The sequence below is a fragment of the Panthera uncia genome, chromosome B1 (assembly GCF_023721935.1).
Source record: "Panthera uncia isolate 11264 chromosome B1, Puncia_PCG_1.0, whole genome shotgun sequence".
NCBI classification, from domain to species: domain Eukaryota; kingdom Metazoa; phylum Chordata; class Mammalia; order Carnivora; family Felidae; genus Panthera; species Panthera uncia.
The window spans coordinates 94,413,063-94,428,906 of NC_064811.1; the positions used below are offsets into that span (position 1 = coordinate 94,413,063).

At 35.6% G+C, this 15,844-nt stretch overlaps 1 protein-coding gene across 2 annotated transcripts in view; it reads right to left on the reverse strand.

Moving 5' to 3' along the window:
* Positions 1-10,313: 10,313 nt before the first annotated feature.
* LOC125923048 (bifunctional heparan sulfate N-deacetylase/N-sulfotransferase 4) overlaps positions 10,314-15,844 on the reverse strand; it is a 270,079-nt gene continuing 264,548 nt past the window's right edge. The window contains exons 13-15 of one of the 2 annotated variants that reach the window (XM_049631086.1): positions 13,432-13,534; positions 12,238-12,278; positions 10,403-10,496 (exon numbers count right to left, since the gene is read on the reverse strand). In XM_049631086.1, the coding sequence (XP_049487043.1) occupies positions 10,403-10,496; positions 12,238-12,278; positions 13,432-13,534 (238 nt within the window). Of the gene's footprint in view, positions 10,497-12,237; positions 12,279-13,431; positions 13,535-15,844 lie in introns of both variants that reach the window. The other variant, XM_049631085.1, reaches the window with a different exon arrangement.

Consider the following 15,844-nt stretch of genomic DNA (forward strand, 5'->3'; position numbering starts at 1 on the left):
CTTCAAGTCTGCCTTAGAGAGAACACCAATGAGGAATGGAACTAATCTATGTTCACAACTTGCTGTATCTGGTCCTGGTGACCAGCTGTGATGTTTGACGTTGTCCATGTAGCTTCATTCTGAATGTTAGTTTTGGGGTTTGTTAGCGGGCTGGGAAAGACCTCAAATGCTCCTGCATCTACTACAACCTGAGTCTGTCCACCTGGGAGAACATATTTTTTTTAATGTATTATGCATTTAGAAAAAGATATGTACAAAGTAACTAATAACAGTAAACACTCTTATAGTGGTTGATATGCTCCAACTACTGTTCTAGTGCTTTTATGTATTTTAACTCATATAACCCTCATAATAACCTCAAAGGGTAGGCATTATTATTATTTGCATTGTGAAGATGAGGAAATTATAGCACAGTGAGTGTAAGTAATGTGCCCAAGAAACCTCACAAAATGAGTAAGCAGTATTGTCACATTTTGAGCCGTGACTCTGGTCCAGACATCCCTGCATCACAGTATGCATGGTACTTCTTCAGGTTGAAATAGTTTAAAATAGTTTGATAGATATTGTTATGGAAATCACAATGGGTTCATATGACATATGATTCATTCATTTCAGAGAATAGCACACAAACTGTTCAATGCTTGCTTTATCATTTACATTGGTTGAAGGCAGCTGGGGGAGGAGGTGGTTGGCGTCTATGTGTATTGTATGTGTGTTACCTGTGATAAAGGCATAATTTCTTGTTAACTTAAGTCTATTCTCATATTTCTTTTCAGCTTTGCCATTTTCCTAAAATGGGATCTAAGTATCTTCAGGATCTTGTCTGTAGATAGCATTATTTATCTCTTTAGTACATAACTAACTATAGGTTTACATATGCTTGATTTTATCAAGTGCTTAAAAGCTTTTGGATGACTGTAATTTGCAGGCAACATCCTGGGAACATGCGAGAGAGAATTACAGTTGACCTGGGCCTTGATTTAAACCTGGGATACTTGGGTGGCTCAGATGGTTAAGCATCCAACTTCGGCTCAGGTCATGATCTCTCATTTCATGAGTTCTAGCCCCACGTTCTGCTGTCAGTGTAGAGCCCGCTTCGGATTCTCTGTCCCTCTCTTTCTCTGCTCCTCCCCAGCTCACGCTTTCTTTCTTAAAAATAAATAAACATTAAAAAAAACTAAAACAAGACAAAACCGAAAACAATTGACTTGCACATGTGAGAGTTTAGTATATAGACTTTGGTACCTGAAGGTACAGAGAGAAAACATGCCTACATTTTCACCCTGTAGAGTGTAGGCGGTTTATTTCATTTTATTTATTTATTTTTAATTTTTTAATGTTTATTTATTTTTGAGAGAGAGAGTGTGAGCAAAGAAGGGGCAAAGAGAGAGGGAGACACAGAATCCGAAGCAGGTTCCAGGCTCTGATCTGTCAGCACAGAGCCTGATGTGGGGATCAAACTCACGAACCGCAAGATCATGACCTGAGCTGAAGGTGGACGCTCAACTGACTGAGCCACCCAGGTGCCCCGAAAGTTTATTTTAGATATGGTAGACAAACCAAAGTCTGTTGGTTTTGAACCTCAAAGGGTAAGTGGGTTACAAGAAACCCACCACTCCCAAAACTTTCTACCATGTACTACTCTTTGACTTTTGACACATCTTCATCAGGAAACAAAATAAAGGAAAAAATATTTGATGTACAATTTCCTCTCCTGACATACTCTCACTTGTATGTCAGTGTGGGTTGTTCCCTGCACCACGTTGCCACCTGTTACTCCAGGTCAAAAGCAGTTAAAACTTCTTCCCGCTTTTTTGAAAACACTGTTGACAGGTATACAACCCATAGCAATCTTTCTCTTTTACACCAACTCATGTGATCTAGAAATAGTAGTTGGTGGTCACAAGAATGCGGTCATGGTTCTCTTGCATCCTCACAAATTGGTTCCTAGTTTCTCTTTTCTGCTGTATATTCTTACCTTGAGTGTCTTATTTCTGGCCTACCATTTAGATGTCTGAAAAGACTTATAAGATTTACAGTAATCAAAATGGAGTCTTAAATAATTAAGAATATCCTGGAAATAAGTGTGCTTATTAAATGGAGATGTTTTCATACTAGTTGAATTAAGAAAGAAAGTGCCCATGTTTTGGACATGACAATTACACCCACCATTTCTTGGACATTGTTTCCACAAACATTTTATGTGTCTCATCAAACAATGACATTGTTCTTTTTGTCAGGACGAGAAAAAAACCTTTACAACTCAAGGGTTTCACTAATCAATATCAAGTCAATGCTCTCCTATCCTCTTCAATATGGTGAATTCTTTTCAGTTCTAAGCCTTGCACTTCACCTCCTAAAGTGCATTGTAGACAGGCAGCTCTTAGCTTTGTCCTGATTATAAACAAACATTTTTAGGGGGCAATACTGTGAGCTATTTAGACCAATATGAAAGAACAGCAGTCAATGTGGCTTAATTCCTACTATGTCTAGGGATGCTTAATTTGGTCTGTTTGGTGCTCTTATTTATAAGATTAGATGACTTAGATGTACAACCATACAGACTCTTAGAGAACAGTCAATACTTTTAAGCCCAAACAGTCTTGAAAATGTGTATCTTGGTGCTATGATTGAGAGCATAACTTTATATTTACATTTTATGCTTACAAATTGAAGTCCAGTTTCCTGCCCTTGTAAAGATATAAGGTAATACATATATTCATCTAACAATTACTTATTTTGTGCCAGATACTGTATTATGCATGAGAGTTACAAAAATGAAAAGATATTTCCAATTTTGGCAACTTACAGTTTAGCATGTAGATGAGATATATGAAAAGTTACCATGCAATATAGGTGCAATAATAATGGTGTAATATGATTAGTAAGCTGCCATTAGAACTCTAACTATGTTATCATCATATCCCAGATATTCATGGCCTAATGCCAAGGGAACTGGAAGATTTCTGGTACAACTTAAAGCCAGAGACCCAAAGTTGAGAGGATTGATATTTACGTGAGTTAGATACAAAGAACTGAGGAAGCAAAAGGGAGTGGATTTTCATGGCCAGTTTGATTGAGATTCAAAGTGTTACTGTGTTAGTAAATCAGCAATGCCAATTCATACAGGAGACCAGTTGAGGAAGGGAAAAAGTGTTCTAGGCAGCAGCATGTACAAGGGCCTAGAAATGTAAAAATCACAAGGTAATTGGAGAACAGCAAATATAGCATTGTCCCCTTACCTGCAAGAGATAGTTTCCAAGCCCCTCAGCAGATGTCTGAAACTGTGGACTCTATACATACTATGTTTTTTCCTACACATACATACATATAATAAAGTTTAATCTATATATTTATAATTTAATTATAATTTATAATTTATAAATTAAGCAGGGTAAGAGATTAACAATAACAATAATAAAATAGAACAGTTATAACACTATACTATAATAAAAGTTACGCGACTGTAGTTTCTCTCTCGCAAAATATCTTAATGTATTATACTCACTTTCTTGTGATGACGTGACATGATGAAATGCCTATGTGATGAGATCAAGCAAGGTGAAAGACAGGCACGGTAATATAGCATTAAGCTACTATTATGTATTTAAGTTCAAGTTAGTAAACATGAAGTGTAGTATTGGTTTCAAGAGTAGAAGCCAGTGATTGATCATTTACACATAACACCCAGTGCTCATCCCACCAAGTGCCTTCCTTAATGCCCATCACCCATTTAGCCCATCCCCCACCCATCCACCTCCCTCCAGCAACCCTCAGTTTATTCTCTGTATGTAAGACTCTCTAGGCTACTATTGATTGATTTTTTGATGATACGTCAGAAGAAGGATCATTTGCCTCCAGGTAGTGCTGGACTGTGGATAACTGAAACCACCAAAAGAGAAACTGCGGATAAGGGGGAATGCTGTCATTGATTGTTACTAGAATTGGGAATGCAATTTTAAAGAGATAATAAAAAAATAATAGCCAGATAGACAAAACCTCGGACCAAAAAAGAACTTTGTAGAATATGTTATAGAGTTTGCATATCTCCTTTAGGTTTGGGGAATCTTTGAAGATTTTTAATGTAAGTAATAGCATGGTCCTATTTACAAATTAGAAAGACTGTTCTATCAGTAGTGTGGTGCATGATTTAGAGAGAAATGAAAGGTCCATTTCAGAGGTTGTGACAAAATTCTATAGGAGAGAGGAAGAGAGGCTGTAGTAAAACAGTGGTGACAGGTGTGGGGTGAAGGCTAAAGTTAAGATTTTATTATGTGCTGCCTGGACATCTGCTAAAACTAGAGCATCTTTAATGGTTTAACCACAAGTTCCCTTCCCACTCTGCTCCTTGGGGACGGTACCCTACCCGCAAATTGTCCCATCAAGTGGCCCAAGTGCCGTTTCTGCTTATCCTGAGTAGCAGATCTCAGTTTCCTGCCAGCCTGCAGAATTATTCAAACAAGTAAATCACATGTTCCTGTGGAAACAAGAGGCCCCCTCCTCCTCTTGGTGCTATAAGACCTGTCTCTCACTCCCTTGTTATTTACTCCTTCTCAAGGGCAGTGTATGGTGTGCAATGTCCTCCTCCCTGGATCAGGGGTGTAGGTAACAGATAGACTGTTGTTGATCTCAACTGTCCCATGCTGTGTGTTGTGGTTTGGCAGCCGCTTAGAATCTTAGGGCAGGAATCCTTCTCTCACCAATGGGGTGACTAGGAAGTGATCAAGAATAGCAGATGGAGAAAGTAGAGGCTAGAACCGTGCCATCCAAAGTAGAAGCCTCCAGCTATATGCGTCTGTTAAGCACTTAAAATGCAAGTCCAAATTATTACGTGTTCTGAGGGTAAAATAATAGATTATGAAGACTCAGTATGAACACAAGAATATGAACATCTCATTAATAATTTTTTATTGATTGCATGTTGAAACAATATTTGGATATACTGAATTAAGAATTCAAATTAATTTTTTCATAGTTTTCTAAAGTGGTTACTAAAAAACCTAAAATTACACATGTGGTTTACACTTGTGACTCACATTGTATTTTTTACTGAGCAAATACGGTTTAGTGAAAGACATTCAGGAAAACAATCAGTGTAACTTGGGCTTGTGGAAGAACAAGATTACCAGAAGGACTAAAAACTTATTCTGATTAGGTGTAGTTTTTAAAAAGAAAACGGGATTGAGGGGAAGCAGAAAATTTCCATGAAGAGCAAGAGTTTAATCAGTAATTAAGAGGGATGTGCTCAATTTAGGTGTCAGGCAGATATCTAGATGGGAATGAACAGATTAAGGTGGGTAATAGGTCTGGGTTCATGAGTAAATTTGAGAATGGAGATACAGATCTTGGAGTCATTAGTGTATGGAGTCATTAATTTATCAAAAGCCATGAATAAATTCTACACCTGAAATGTAAACTTACAGAATGTTTAATGATACATACTAAGGTTGGGCAAATAATTAAGGTATTGGTAGTCCTCAACACATTTCAACATATTTCAATGAATTTTTATTGAGTATCTACTGTGTATTGGGTTTTGGTAGTATGTAAGACTTCAGACATGAGAAACAATAAAATATCTTTTGAACGTAAATTCTTTATGTAAATGTCTTATTTCGGGCCTGAGATACTGTGCATTTGCAATAAAAGTTTCAAAAAATAGTATTTGATATTAACAAATAAAATGTAACACAATATACTAAATAAAGCATAATAAAATGCTTCATTTGTAGAAAGGAGATATTATGGAGATAAAGACTTCTGGAGCAGAGAAATTTTCTCATAATTTTTAATGCTCTAGATTCTTTTAAGTATTGATTCATTGTTATATTTATATCTCCATTAAATTTTGTGACTGTTACTTGATTTGAGGAAGTTGCACTTCTGGATCTGATATCCCTGATAGAATATCTGTTGGGTTGCAGAGGAACTGGGGACACCTGGGTGGCTCAGTCAGTTGAGTATCCAAGTTCAGCTCAGGCTATGATCTCATGGTTTGTGAGTTCGAGCCCTGCATCTGGCTTTTTGCTATCAGCGTGGAGCCTGCTTTGGATCTTCTATCCCCCTCCCTCTGCCCATTCCCTGCTTGTACTCTCTCTCTGAAAAATAAATAAATCTTAAAAAAAAAAAAAGAGTATCTGTTGGGTAGCAAAGGAATTGAAGAGAGAAATATAAAGAAAGGGTACAAGGAAGACACTCTTCTGAATAAACTGAGGAAGAGGTCAGTAGGAAGAAAGGGATTTCAACAGGATGGACTGAGATGGAACTACCTTGCTCCAAATGGTGATTAGAACAATAGCAGGTAGCAGCACAAAATCATTTTTGGACAAGTGATGCAGAAGACAGCTTCCCATTTTGACCAAATACAATTAATTATATGTTTAAGATATATATGTTTTATTATTAAAGGGAGTAGAAAACATATTCTTGTTTGATGAAAGAAGAGATAGTGACTTGAATCTTATACATTATTCTTATAACAAATATGTTCCAGCATAACTACATCAGGCCTTGTGCTGTTACTTAAATATATTTTCATATAATGCTTACAATAACCAAATGAGTAACACTTTATTGTCTCTCTTTTACAGAAAAGGAAACTGTGACTCAGGGAAATTCCACAAATTGTCCAAGGCCCCACAACTAATGAGAGGCAGAACTGGCATGAGAACCCAGATATCCAAAGTTTACTCTCTTAACTTCCTGGTTATACTTTTTATATGTTTGGAATTTAGGGAATATGTATATAGATAAGAGATAGGAAGATAGAAGAAGCTAGGATGATAAAGGAAAGGAAAAAGAACCATCTATTGATTAAAACCTTAGGGGAGCCTGAGTGGCTCATTCCGTTAAGCGTCTGACTTCTGCTCAGGTCATGATCTCGTGGTCCGGGAGTTCAAGCCCTGCATCAGGCTCTGAGCTGTTAGCACAGCTCAGAGCCTGGAGCCTGCTTCAGATTCTGTGTCTTCCTCTTTCTCTGCCCATCCTCTCTTCACACACACACACTCTCTCTCTCAAAAAATAAATAAACATAAAAAAATAAATAAAACCTTAGATTTTAGAGGAGAAACAACATTACTCTAGTTGCCATACCAGTAGAGTATTTATTCTGAAAAAGAACCAAAGATACTATATCTGTTATTTCACAATTTCAATAAATGCAGAGCTCTCTTTCTGCTTTTCCCATCCTCACTGGCTCACACACACACACACACACAAATGTTCATTTGTATATATATACATATACTGGGTGCATATATGTACCCATGGCTACGTTGTGTTCCTGTAGTTGAGATAAAATCCTAAATGGGAGAGTACTGGATTTCTTTCTTTTCAAAAGTTGGCCAACATTATTTTGAGGTACCTCCATCAAGCAAATGGCTAATATATATTCTAGCCACCAAAAACAGACTTTTAAGGTATTATTCCACTATAAATTGTTTCTGTAACTGAAAATCAATTATTCATGGCAAAGGGGACACTTTATGTCATATTAAAACAGTGAGATAGAAGAACAAAAACTACATAAGGTAAAAATAAATGAATTTGTTGAAATCAAGGCAAATAAAATCTCTAAATGGAATAAGAGTATTTTTTTTAGAAAAAATACAGTAATAAAAGGACTGTAGATTTTTCTCACTTGCATTCTTCCTTGTTGCTTATTCAGTTCTTTGGTAGCCATTGTTAAATACATGCAAAATTTGGTTTTGGATGAGATTTGTAATATAATTTTTAGAGACTGGTATTTGAGAAGCTTGTTATTACCTCTTGATGTAGGCTTATAATCTAATATTATTCCTTCTTTTATTAATGTGAAGTAATCAATGATTATACTTGTGAGTTAGGCAACTGGAAGAAGGAAAGAGGAGAAGACATTGTCTTGCTTAAAGGTTTTAGGAAGTTCTTTAAAATTTAAAAAAGTATGTAATTCAAGACCATGAGATAGAATTTACTTAAAATTTTAAAGCATTACATATATTAAATTTGACTCAATAATTCTGAAGAAGTCTGAAGTGGGTAACAATTGGGACAATCAAGATATTCTTAAAGTTGAGATTTTTCCTGATTTATTATAATATTCCCAAAGCCCAGAGTCCCTCCAAGTAGTTTACTATAAGATGAGGATGAATCATATAATTAAAATTTATTTTTTCTTCATAATCAGTCTTAATAAGAAAAAGGTACACGCTGGTTGAAATGAAAGAGACTGGGTGGATTTGGGGGAATTCTGCTCTCGGATGTCTGTAGATAGGTGAATGATACATTACTTAGGGGAAAAAATGAAAAAATGCCAAAAATGAGTTACATTTTTGCAGATATGGTGATGAGTTGTATTTTGACTTGTGTGAAATTTTACTTTATATGAAAAATATCTCCCCATTTTTGTATAAATATCTCTGTTACTCCACTTAGAAAAAAGTTAGTCTCTAGTCAAAAAGAAAATATTAGAATACAAACTGGAGGAAACCAGTGAACCAACAAATGAAATGTGAGAGGTCTAAATACCCAATTATTGTGATTATCACGTGCTTAATGCAATGTTTTCAAGCACATGATCATATAAGTAATAATAAGTTTGAGAATTTGAGTCTCAAAGTTAACACAGGAACAACCAAAGCAATAATTTGTGATTTCTATTCACTCATGCCCAAGAAAAATGTTCACATTTTCTCAAAAAGATCAAAAGCCTCTAGACACAGTGGGGAAACAAGGGGAAGACAACAAGGAAACAAAACTTTTCAAGAAGTATAAATCCAAAGTTGAATTTTGTAATAAAATATGTGAAAATTCTTGATTCTCTTTCAGATTAGATTAGATTTGCTTGCTTAAAACAACAACAATAACAACAACAACAACAACAATAATAACAGCAACAACAAAAACCAAACAAACAAAACAAGGATCTTCAGTTTCCTTTAAAGACAATGAATTATGTCACGCATAATTTCTCAAATTGCAGGAAAAAGTAATATTATTTATAACCTATAGAAAAATTACTCTAGAGGAAGGATGGATCTATAGGTAATGTCCCCAAAGCAGCTGATTTACTGTTCTGTTGAAATTTTACCTTCATGGATCATGCTGAATAGATTAACAAAGCCTTACTATGTCTTCATTGAAAAATGGGATAAAAGATTCAAACAGCATGACAATCCTCTCCACGTAGGAGAGGAACCCAGGACAGAAAGAGCCATCACTTCTCTTCTAGAAATTAATTGTTGGGTGGCATGGCTGGGAAACAGTTCAGGTTAGAGAATTAGTAATGTTTAAAGAGGTAAGTTTTCGATAATATATATTATATATATGTATATATATAATAGCCATTAGAAACATAATCTTCTGCAATAGTATATGTATTGGCATATAGAAAAGTCCATGCTTTAAAATGATTGATATAATACTACATAGAAGGCACGAATGCCCCACACTACCTGTAAACTCATGTTGGTGTTTTCATTCCATATCTTATCAATCAAGTTTTTTTTCTTCCATAGATAGTGAAAAAATATATAAATACTACATCACTGTCAAGGTGGCTATACCTAGATTACTAGTGTGGTAAGATTTTGGACCCATGGAAAGATGGCCTTCTACATACTAGTTGATACTACACAGAGTATGCATCCTTATTCCTTTTCCCCCAAATGTCTGATAGGTTTTGTTGGACCCATAATGCAAAATCCACTGAGAATAGATTGCCTTGCCAGATAAAATAGTACTATTGGTGGATATGAAACCTTTTCTCTTACCAAAGAAAAACAGACAAAAACACATGGGGAGGCGAAGACTACAACTTCACAACTTCTCTAGCAAGGCAAGGAAATTCATAAAAAGGAGGAAAAAATATGTGGACTACCATAAATAATAAATGCTCAAAATAAGAGTATGGGATCATAGCATTTCTTCTCACCACAAAAGCAAACTTGTTTTTAAATTAGCAAAGAGAAAATGCAAGCCCTTACTCAGATACTGGGTTACTGCTAACTTCATTTACAGATATCTCCGTTCTTATCTTTTCCTCAAGATTCTCATTTGTCACTTGCATATAATCAGGGTTCCCAGTCTTATGTAGAGTTTCTGGAACCTTATGGTTAACAGAGGAACTGGGCTGTGTCATGATACCCACAGTGGAAACTGGATAATGCCACAAAACCCCACATTACTTCCCAGAAGCTCACATAGGGACTGATGCTAGTAATTGCCAATGCGTGCATATATAACCAATTTCATTTTATGAAAAAGATAGAAGGAAATTTATTCACACAGTCTTCTGTTGACAGTCACAAGTGCATTAAGGGGACAAAAGTTGTGGGGTTTGTTTTTCTATTTAATAGTAAAAGGAAGCATCCTTCCAGCCTTGGTTCTTGTCTCCAGTGCTATCTCACTTTCTGCAGCTCCTGTCTCAGCCAGGATGGCAGAGGCTGCCCCAGTCTATGTAGCAGTTTGGACAGTTCCACGTTATGATCTCGGTAGTAATTAGAGAGGAAAGTTCTAGACTGAAAAGCAAAAAGCAAAAACAAAACAAAAACACAAACAACTTGAAGGAAGTTATTCATTAAAATGATGCAATCTACATTTCTTAAGAAAGTCTCTTACCATATGGGTGTCTACAAAGATGCATTTCTTTGTATTTTTGTTCAGATACTACTCATTATTACCTTCTGAAAAGATTTGGCAGAACTGTAGCTATAAAATTGAAGTCGGTCCAGGTATATCTTTTCTGGATTATATACCATTAAGGCAATTCTTAATTGTATTGCTATGCAAGGAGAAAAGTTGATGAGAGGTAATGACACTATAAAGAAGAATGAAGTAGGGAGCTGTTGTGGTACCAAATCCACAAAAGTGAACTAGAAACACATATGTTTCCTTTAAAATTGATCATTTTCTGTAAAACTGGCCATAGCATGAAATGTGAACATAATCATACATGCTGAAATTCATGATTAAAGAAATGACTTGTAACTTTTGTTTAAAAAAATTTTTTTTAATGTTTATTTATTTTTGAGACAGAGAGAGACAGAGCACGAACGGGGGAGGGGCAGAGAGAGAGGGAGACACAGAATCGGAAGCAGGCTCCAGGCTCTGAGCCATCAGCCCAGAGCCTGACACGGGGCTTGAACTCACGGACCGCGAGATCGTGACCTGAGCTGAAGGCGGACGCTTAACCGACTGCGCCACCCAGGTGCCCCATGACTTGCAACTTTTAAAAATATTTTCTATGTTTATTCAGGACAAAAACTGATACTTTCAAAACAACAGGAGTTTTTACTTCAAAAATATTATGATATCTCATCATAAAAATCATTATAATGAATTTTATTGTGATTCTTAAATTCTTAGTCAAGCTGGAATGATTGGCCCTTTTTAGATGAATGGTTAAAAAAAAAGAATTCTCAAATATATCTGTATTCTTAGTTTATGCTTTCTTTTATTTCTGAGAAACAGAAAATTTATAATTGGGCTTTCTCTCATTATGTCACTTACTTCATATTATAACCCAAAGAACATTGTTTTGTGTCTCTGATAAAATAGTAGATACGAACACTTCTGTGTCACTATAGGCAAGCAATGATCCAAACATTATTTTCCATCTGGTCAAAGTTACGCCATCTCTCTTAAGCCCTTTCCAATATTTTAACACAAATGAGTCTTTTCCCTCATAAAACTCCCTTGGCAACTTTTGTGTATACCGTGGAAATGGACTTAAGACAACTACATTTTGTCTTGTACCATCCATCAGGCATTTCATTACATTTCTTCCCTTAAACCAGATTGTAAACATTCAAATTCTGGATAAGATGTTTATGGAAGTAGTGAGAACCTTACGCTGATTTCTTGGCATTGAAGTGATTTCTGAAACCCTTTTGAAATTACAGACTTCACAGGTATAGTTTAAGAAGGACATTCTGGTACTTCTATTTCCATAGTAATACCTGAATCACTTCCAGCCTCCCTTTGCCTACCTTGTCTTGAGACAGATACTCATTACATCTGGCTCAGCTATTGATAACTGGCTTCCCAACCCTAGTCTACCTCTTCATACCATCACTTCTATCTATTAAGAAAAATTTTTTCCTGCTTTTGTAGTTTGTCGTTGTTTTATGTATCTTATTATAAATCAATGAAAACAATTAATTTACCCTCCTATAATAAATCTGGGTTCGTAACTATTTTATCCTGTATCCTCTCTTTGATATTGTGATTTATATTATAAAATATATCTTTGTTCCTTACCCCTTCTGCTGGCACAAAGCTCCTAAAATCCTTGGAATTTCCTAAATGAAAGAACGATAAAGGTATCTTTTGTTATGTTAACTAAGTAGCTTCTAGACCCCCACCTGGATGAGGGCTGGTTGCCAGGAGAATCAATCATATGATTAGAAGGTTGGACTTTAAGTCCCACCCTGCTGACCTCCTAGGAAAGAGGGCCTGGAGGTGAATCAACAATTACCATTTGCTAATGATTTAAACAATTGTGTCTATGTAATGAAACCTCCAATAAAAACCCAAAAAGGACTGGGTTTGGAGAACATATGGAGATTTGGGGAGAGTGGCTCATTCATAGAGGAGGGCTTTCCTCATACCTTGATCTATGCATCCCTTCCATCTATTCCTGAGGGCTATTCCTGAGTTATATTCCTTTATAAATAACACGTGACCTGGTCAGTAATGTTTCTATGAGTTCTGTGAGTCCCTGTAGCAAATTTTGCTACATTAAATATAGCAAAAAGCATTTGCTTTGTTGTCACAAAGCAAATTTGTGAACAAGTCCCTCGCAAATTCTGTGAGTCATCGTAGCAAGGAGGAAGCCAATGAAATTTTCAATCTATAGCTGGTTGGTCAGAAGCACAGGTGACAACCTGGGCTTGCAACTGGGATCTGAAGTTGGGAGGGTGAAGAAACAGTCTTATAGAATTGAGCCCTTAACCTGTGGGATCTTATGCTATATCTGGGTAGATAGTGTTAGAAATGAGTTGAATTGTAAAATACCAAGCTGGTGTCTGAGTGTTGACTGGTGTGGAGAAACCTCCCCACTCATATGTTATATTTGGTAATCAGAACCCTTTACTTTCCATTTCTTAACTCATGCATGGTATAGGCATTGCATACATATATTTAATATATAATGATAATGTTTATGTATTTTATCTGAAATCACTTGTTTAGTAAACAATTCACTTAAGTACTTTACACATTTGGAAAAGTGTTACTGTTCACTAAGTATCTTTCAGTTGTACCCTAATGGTAAACAATTTCTACAGATATCTATCAATTATTAATCTTTGCCAGTCTATCTATAGTCTAAATATATAAAACATTGATAGCAAAGAAAGAGAAGAAAAAGGAAGCAAATTTTTTGTCACTCATTTTGAAACAGTTTTATGCACAAGTTTTACCAGAGTATTTCAGAAATTAGGAAAGTATTACCTCTGGATCCATGGGTGGATATTTTCGGCCTTTGCTCTTTCCAAGACATTTGGTTTTTCCTCCTTCCAGGAGCTGACACCAAAAGCCCTTTTGGGGATCAAACCTAAAAAAGTGCAAATATATAAGTAATTGTAAAAATATAATCATTATAACTTACATACATAATTTTGAGTGAGAAAGCCTCACCAATTGTATAAAGAAAATGCACTTTGGGGGTCACTTGGGTGGCTCAGTCTGTTAAGCATCCAACTCTTGATTTTGGCTCAGGTCATGATCTCATAGTTTGTGAGACATAGCCCTGCATAGGCTCTGTGCAGACAGTGCTTGGAATTCTCTCTCTCCCTCTCTCTCTGCTCCCCTCCCCCACTTGCATACTCTCTCTCTCTCTCTCTCTCTCTCTCTCTCTCTCTCTCTCCCCGTCCCAAAATAAATGAATAAACATTAAAAAAAGAAAGAAAGATAACTTTGGTATGCCTATTGTTTCAACTTAATTTAAGTCAGTACTACACATATTCACTGAATTGGTTTGAAAGTCTAATTGAGATTATATAAACTATATGTTATTATATATTTTTTAATATTTCTACTGTAATGAAAAAAGACCCATAAATATTTAATCCAATCCTAGGTTGAAATTATTAACTTAAGTTCCATATTTTACCTATTCATTCATAAAAGATCAAGGACCAATCATCAAAACTATAACCCATATACGCGGACCTTTAAAATATTTATTTACTTATTAATATGATTTCTTTATCAAAATATATTAACAAATTTCTTTGAAATCATTCAATGGTATATATTAAAATGACTAAATGTAATGTAAGTATACTTTTGTGAATATAAACATGAATTAAAACTTCTAATTTGGAAAAGTGCTGTAGATTTTAAAGTTCAAAATATTTACACTTTTTAGGGAGGAAATTGAAATTGTAAAAATATAATTTATTATTTTTTTTTCAGACAACATGAGGCACAGGCTATTCAAGTGGCAAGTGAAAGATTAGACAACTTTTCATTTCTTTTGCTAAAGGCAAATGATCCTATGGGATAATTCAGGTCCCTATACTCTTAAAAAAATTCTAATGTTTTGTTCCCATGGCTGCACAAAGTTACAAAAGAAAGGATGCGTGGCCTAATTGTTTAAACTCAGATATATAAGAACTTTTGTTTAGGACTAACAAGATAGGAAAAATGGAAGAATAAACAAATAAGAAGAGAAATTTTAAATTTATTGCTATGGGACTTGCTGCATGCATAAAACATCGAAAAGGTTTGCATTTTTGTTGCTCAGCAGATGTTTTAGAAGGATGAAGCATAATTGACTGGGATGTAAAGTTAATTAGTTGCAGAATATTTTGTTGCCCTGGGCCCATTCCTATAATACCGGTGCACCTGCAATTTGCCTCTGCACATATGTGAACTCATTTAGGGGGAGAGGGAAATTTTCTTCACAGTTCCCTGCCCAACCTATTATTAGAGACCTGATCCTTGCAGTCCAGGTTGTCCTAGTACATGTTATCAATTAAAATTAAATACATCACTGGTTAAATGAATAAAAGGAAGACAGAGTCATTTCCAACCTGGACTTTTCAATCTGCTCCTTGCCTATCACAGTCCTTTCTCTAGTTTTCATTAATTTCCCAAGAGGAAAAACAATTCAGCATGCTCTGCAAAATGAGATGGGGAAGTCGGCATAACTGTTCCCCTAAACAGCATTTCTGCCTCAGGATGAGAATATTTAACTGCATTAAGGTAAAATATAGTTCTTGCAACAAAGCCAAGATATTTATACACACGCTGAGAGCATCTCCTTTGCTCTCAGGTGTGTGGAGGTCCCAGGATGGGGCACACAGTCTCTTCCTGTTCTCCACAGCAGCTGTTGTGAGGCAGAACTGAATACAACTTGAGCAAGAAGAGCCATATTGAAAGTCATTCTTTTAGATAGGGTTGTCATAACCTTGACTCCATATTATTTTGCTGTCCTGGTTTCGTTTATTGCATTGATGGTATATACTATAACAAAGGACATTTATTTTTTCTAAGTTATATGAATTCATTATTTTACAGTTTTATTTTAGTAGGCATGAAATTGTGAAATGAAGATGCAAAGCCTTTTTCAAATAACTGTTAGACAACTCTGAGGACATGAATTGGTTGCCATATGACTTCTTTTATTACAGTGAACATCACTATAGTTATTAATTTTTGTGATGTGAGACATATTAAAAGCCATACATTCTATACTTGTTTGCAATCTCTTCTTAAAAAGTATGATTTTACAGGTTTATTGAACCACAAGCAACTATTTGTAGTAAACAAGACAGAACCATTCCCTAAACTACTGCAGGGAGGTATGGGAAGACAGCTAATGTCAATAACTATTAATGTAAAACGTAATATAGGAAGC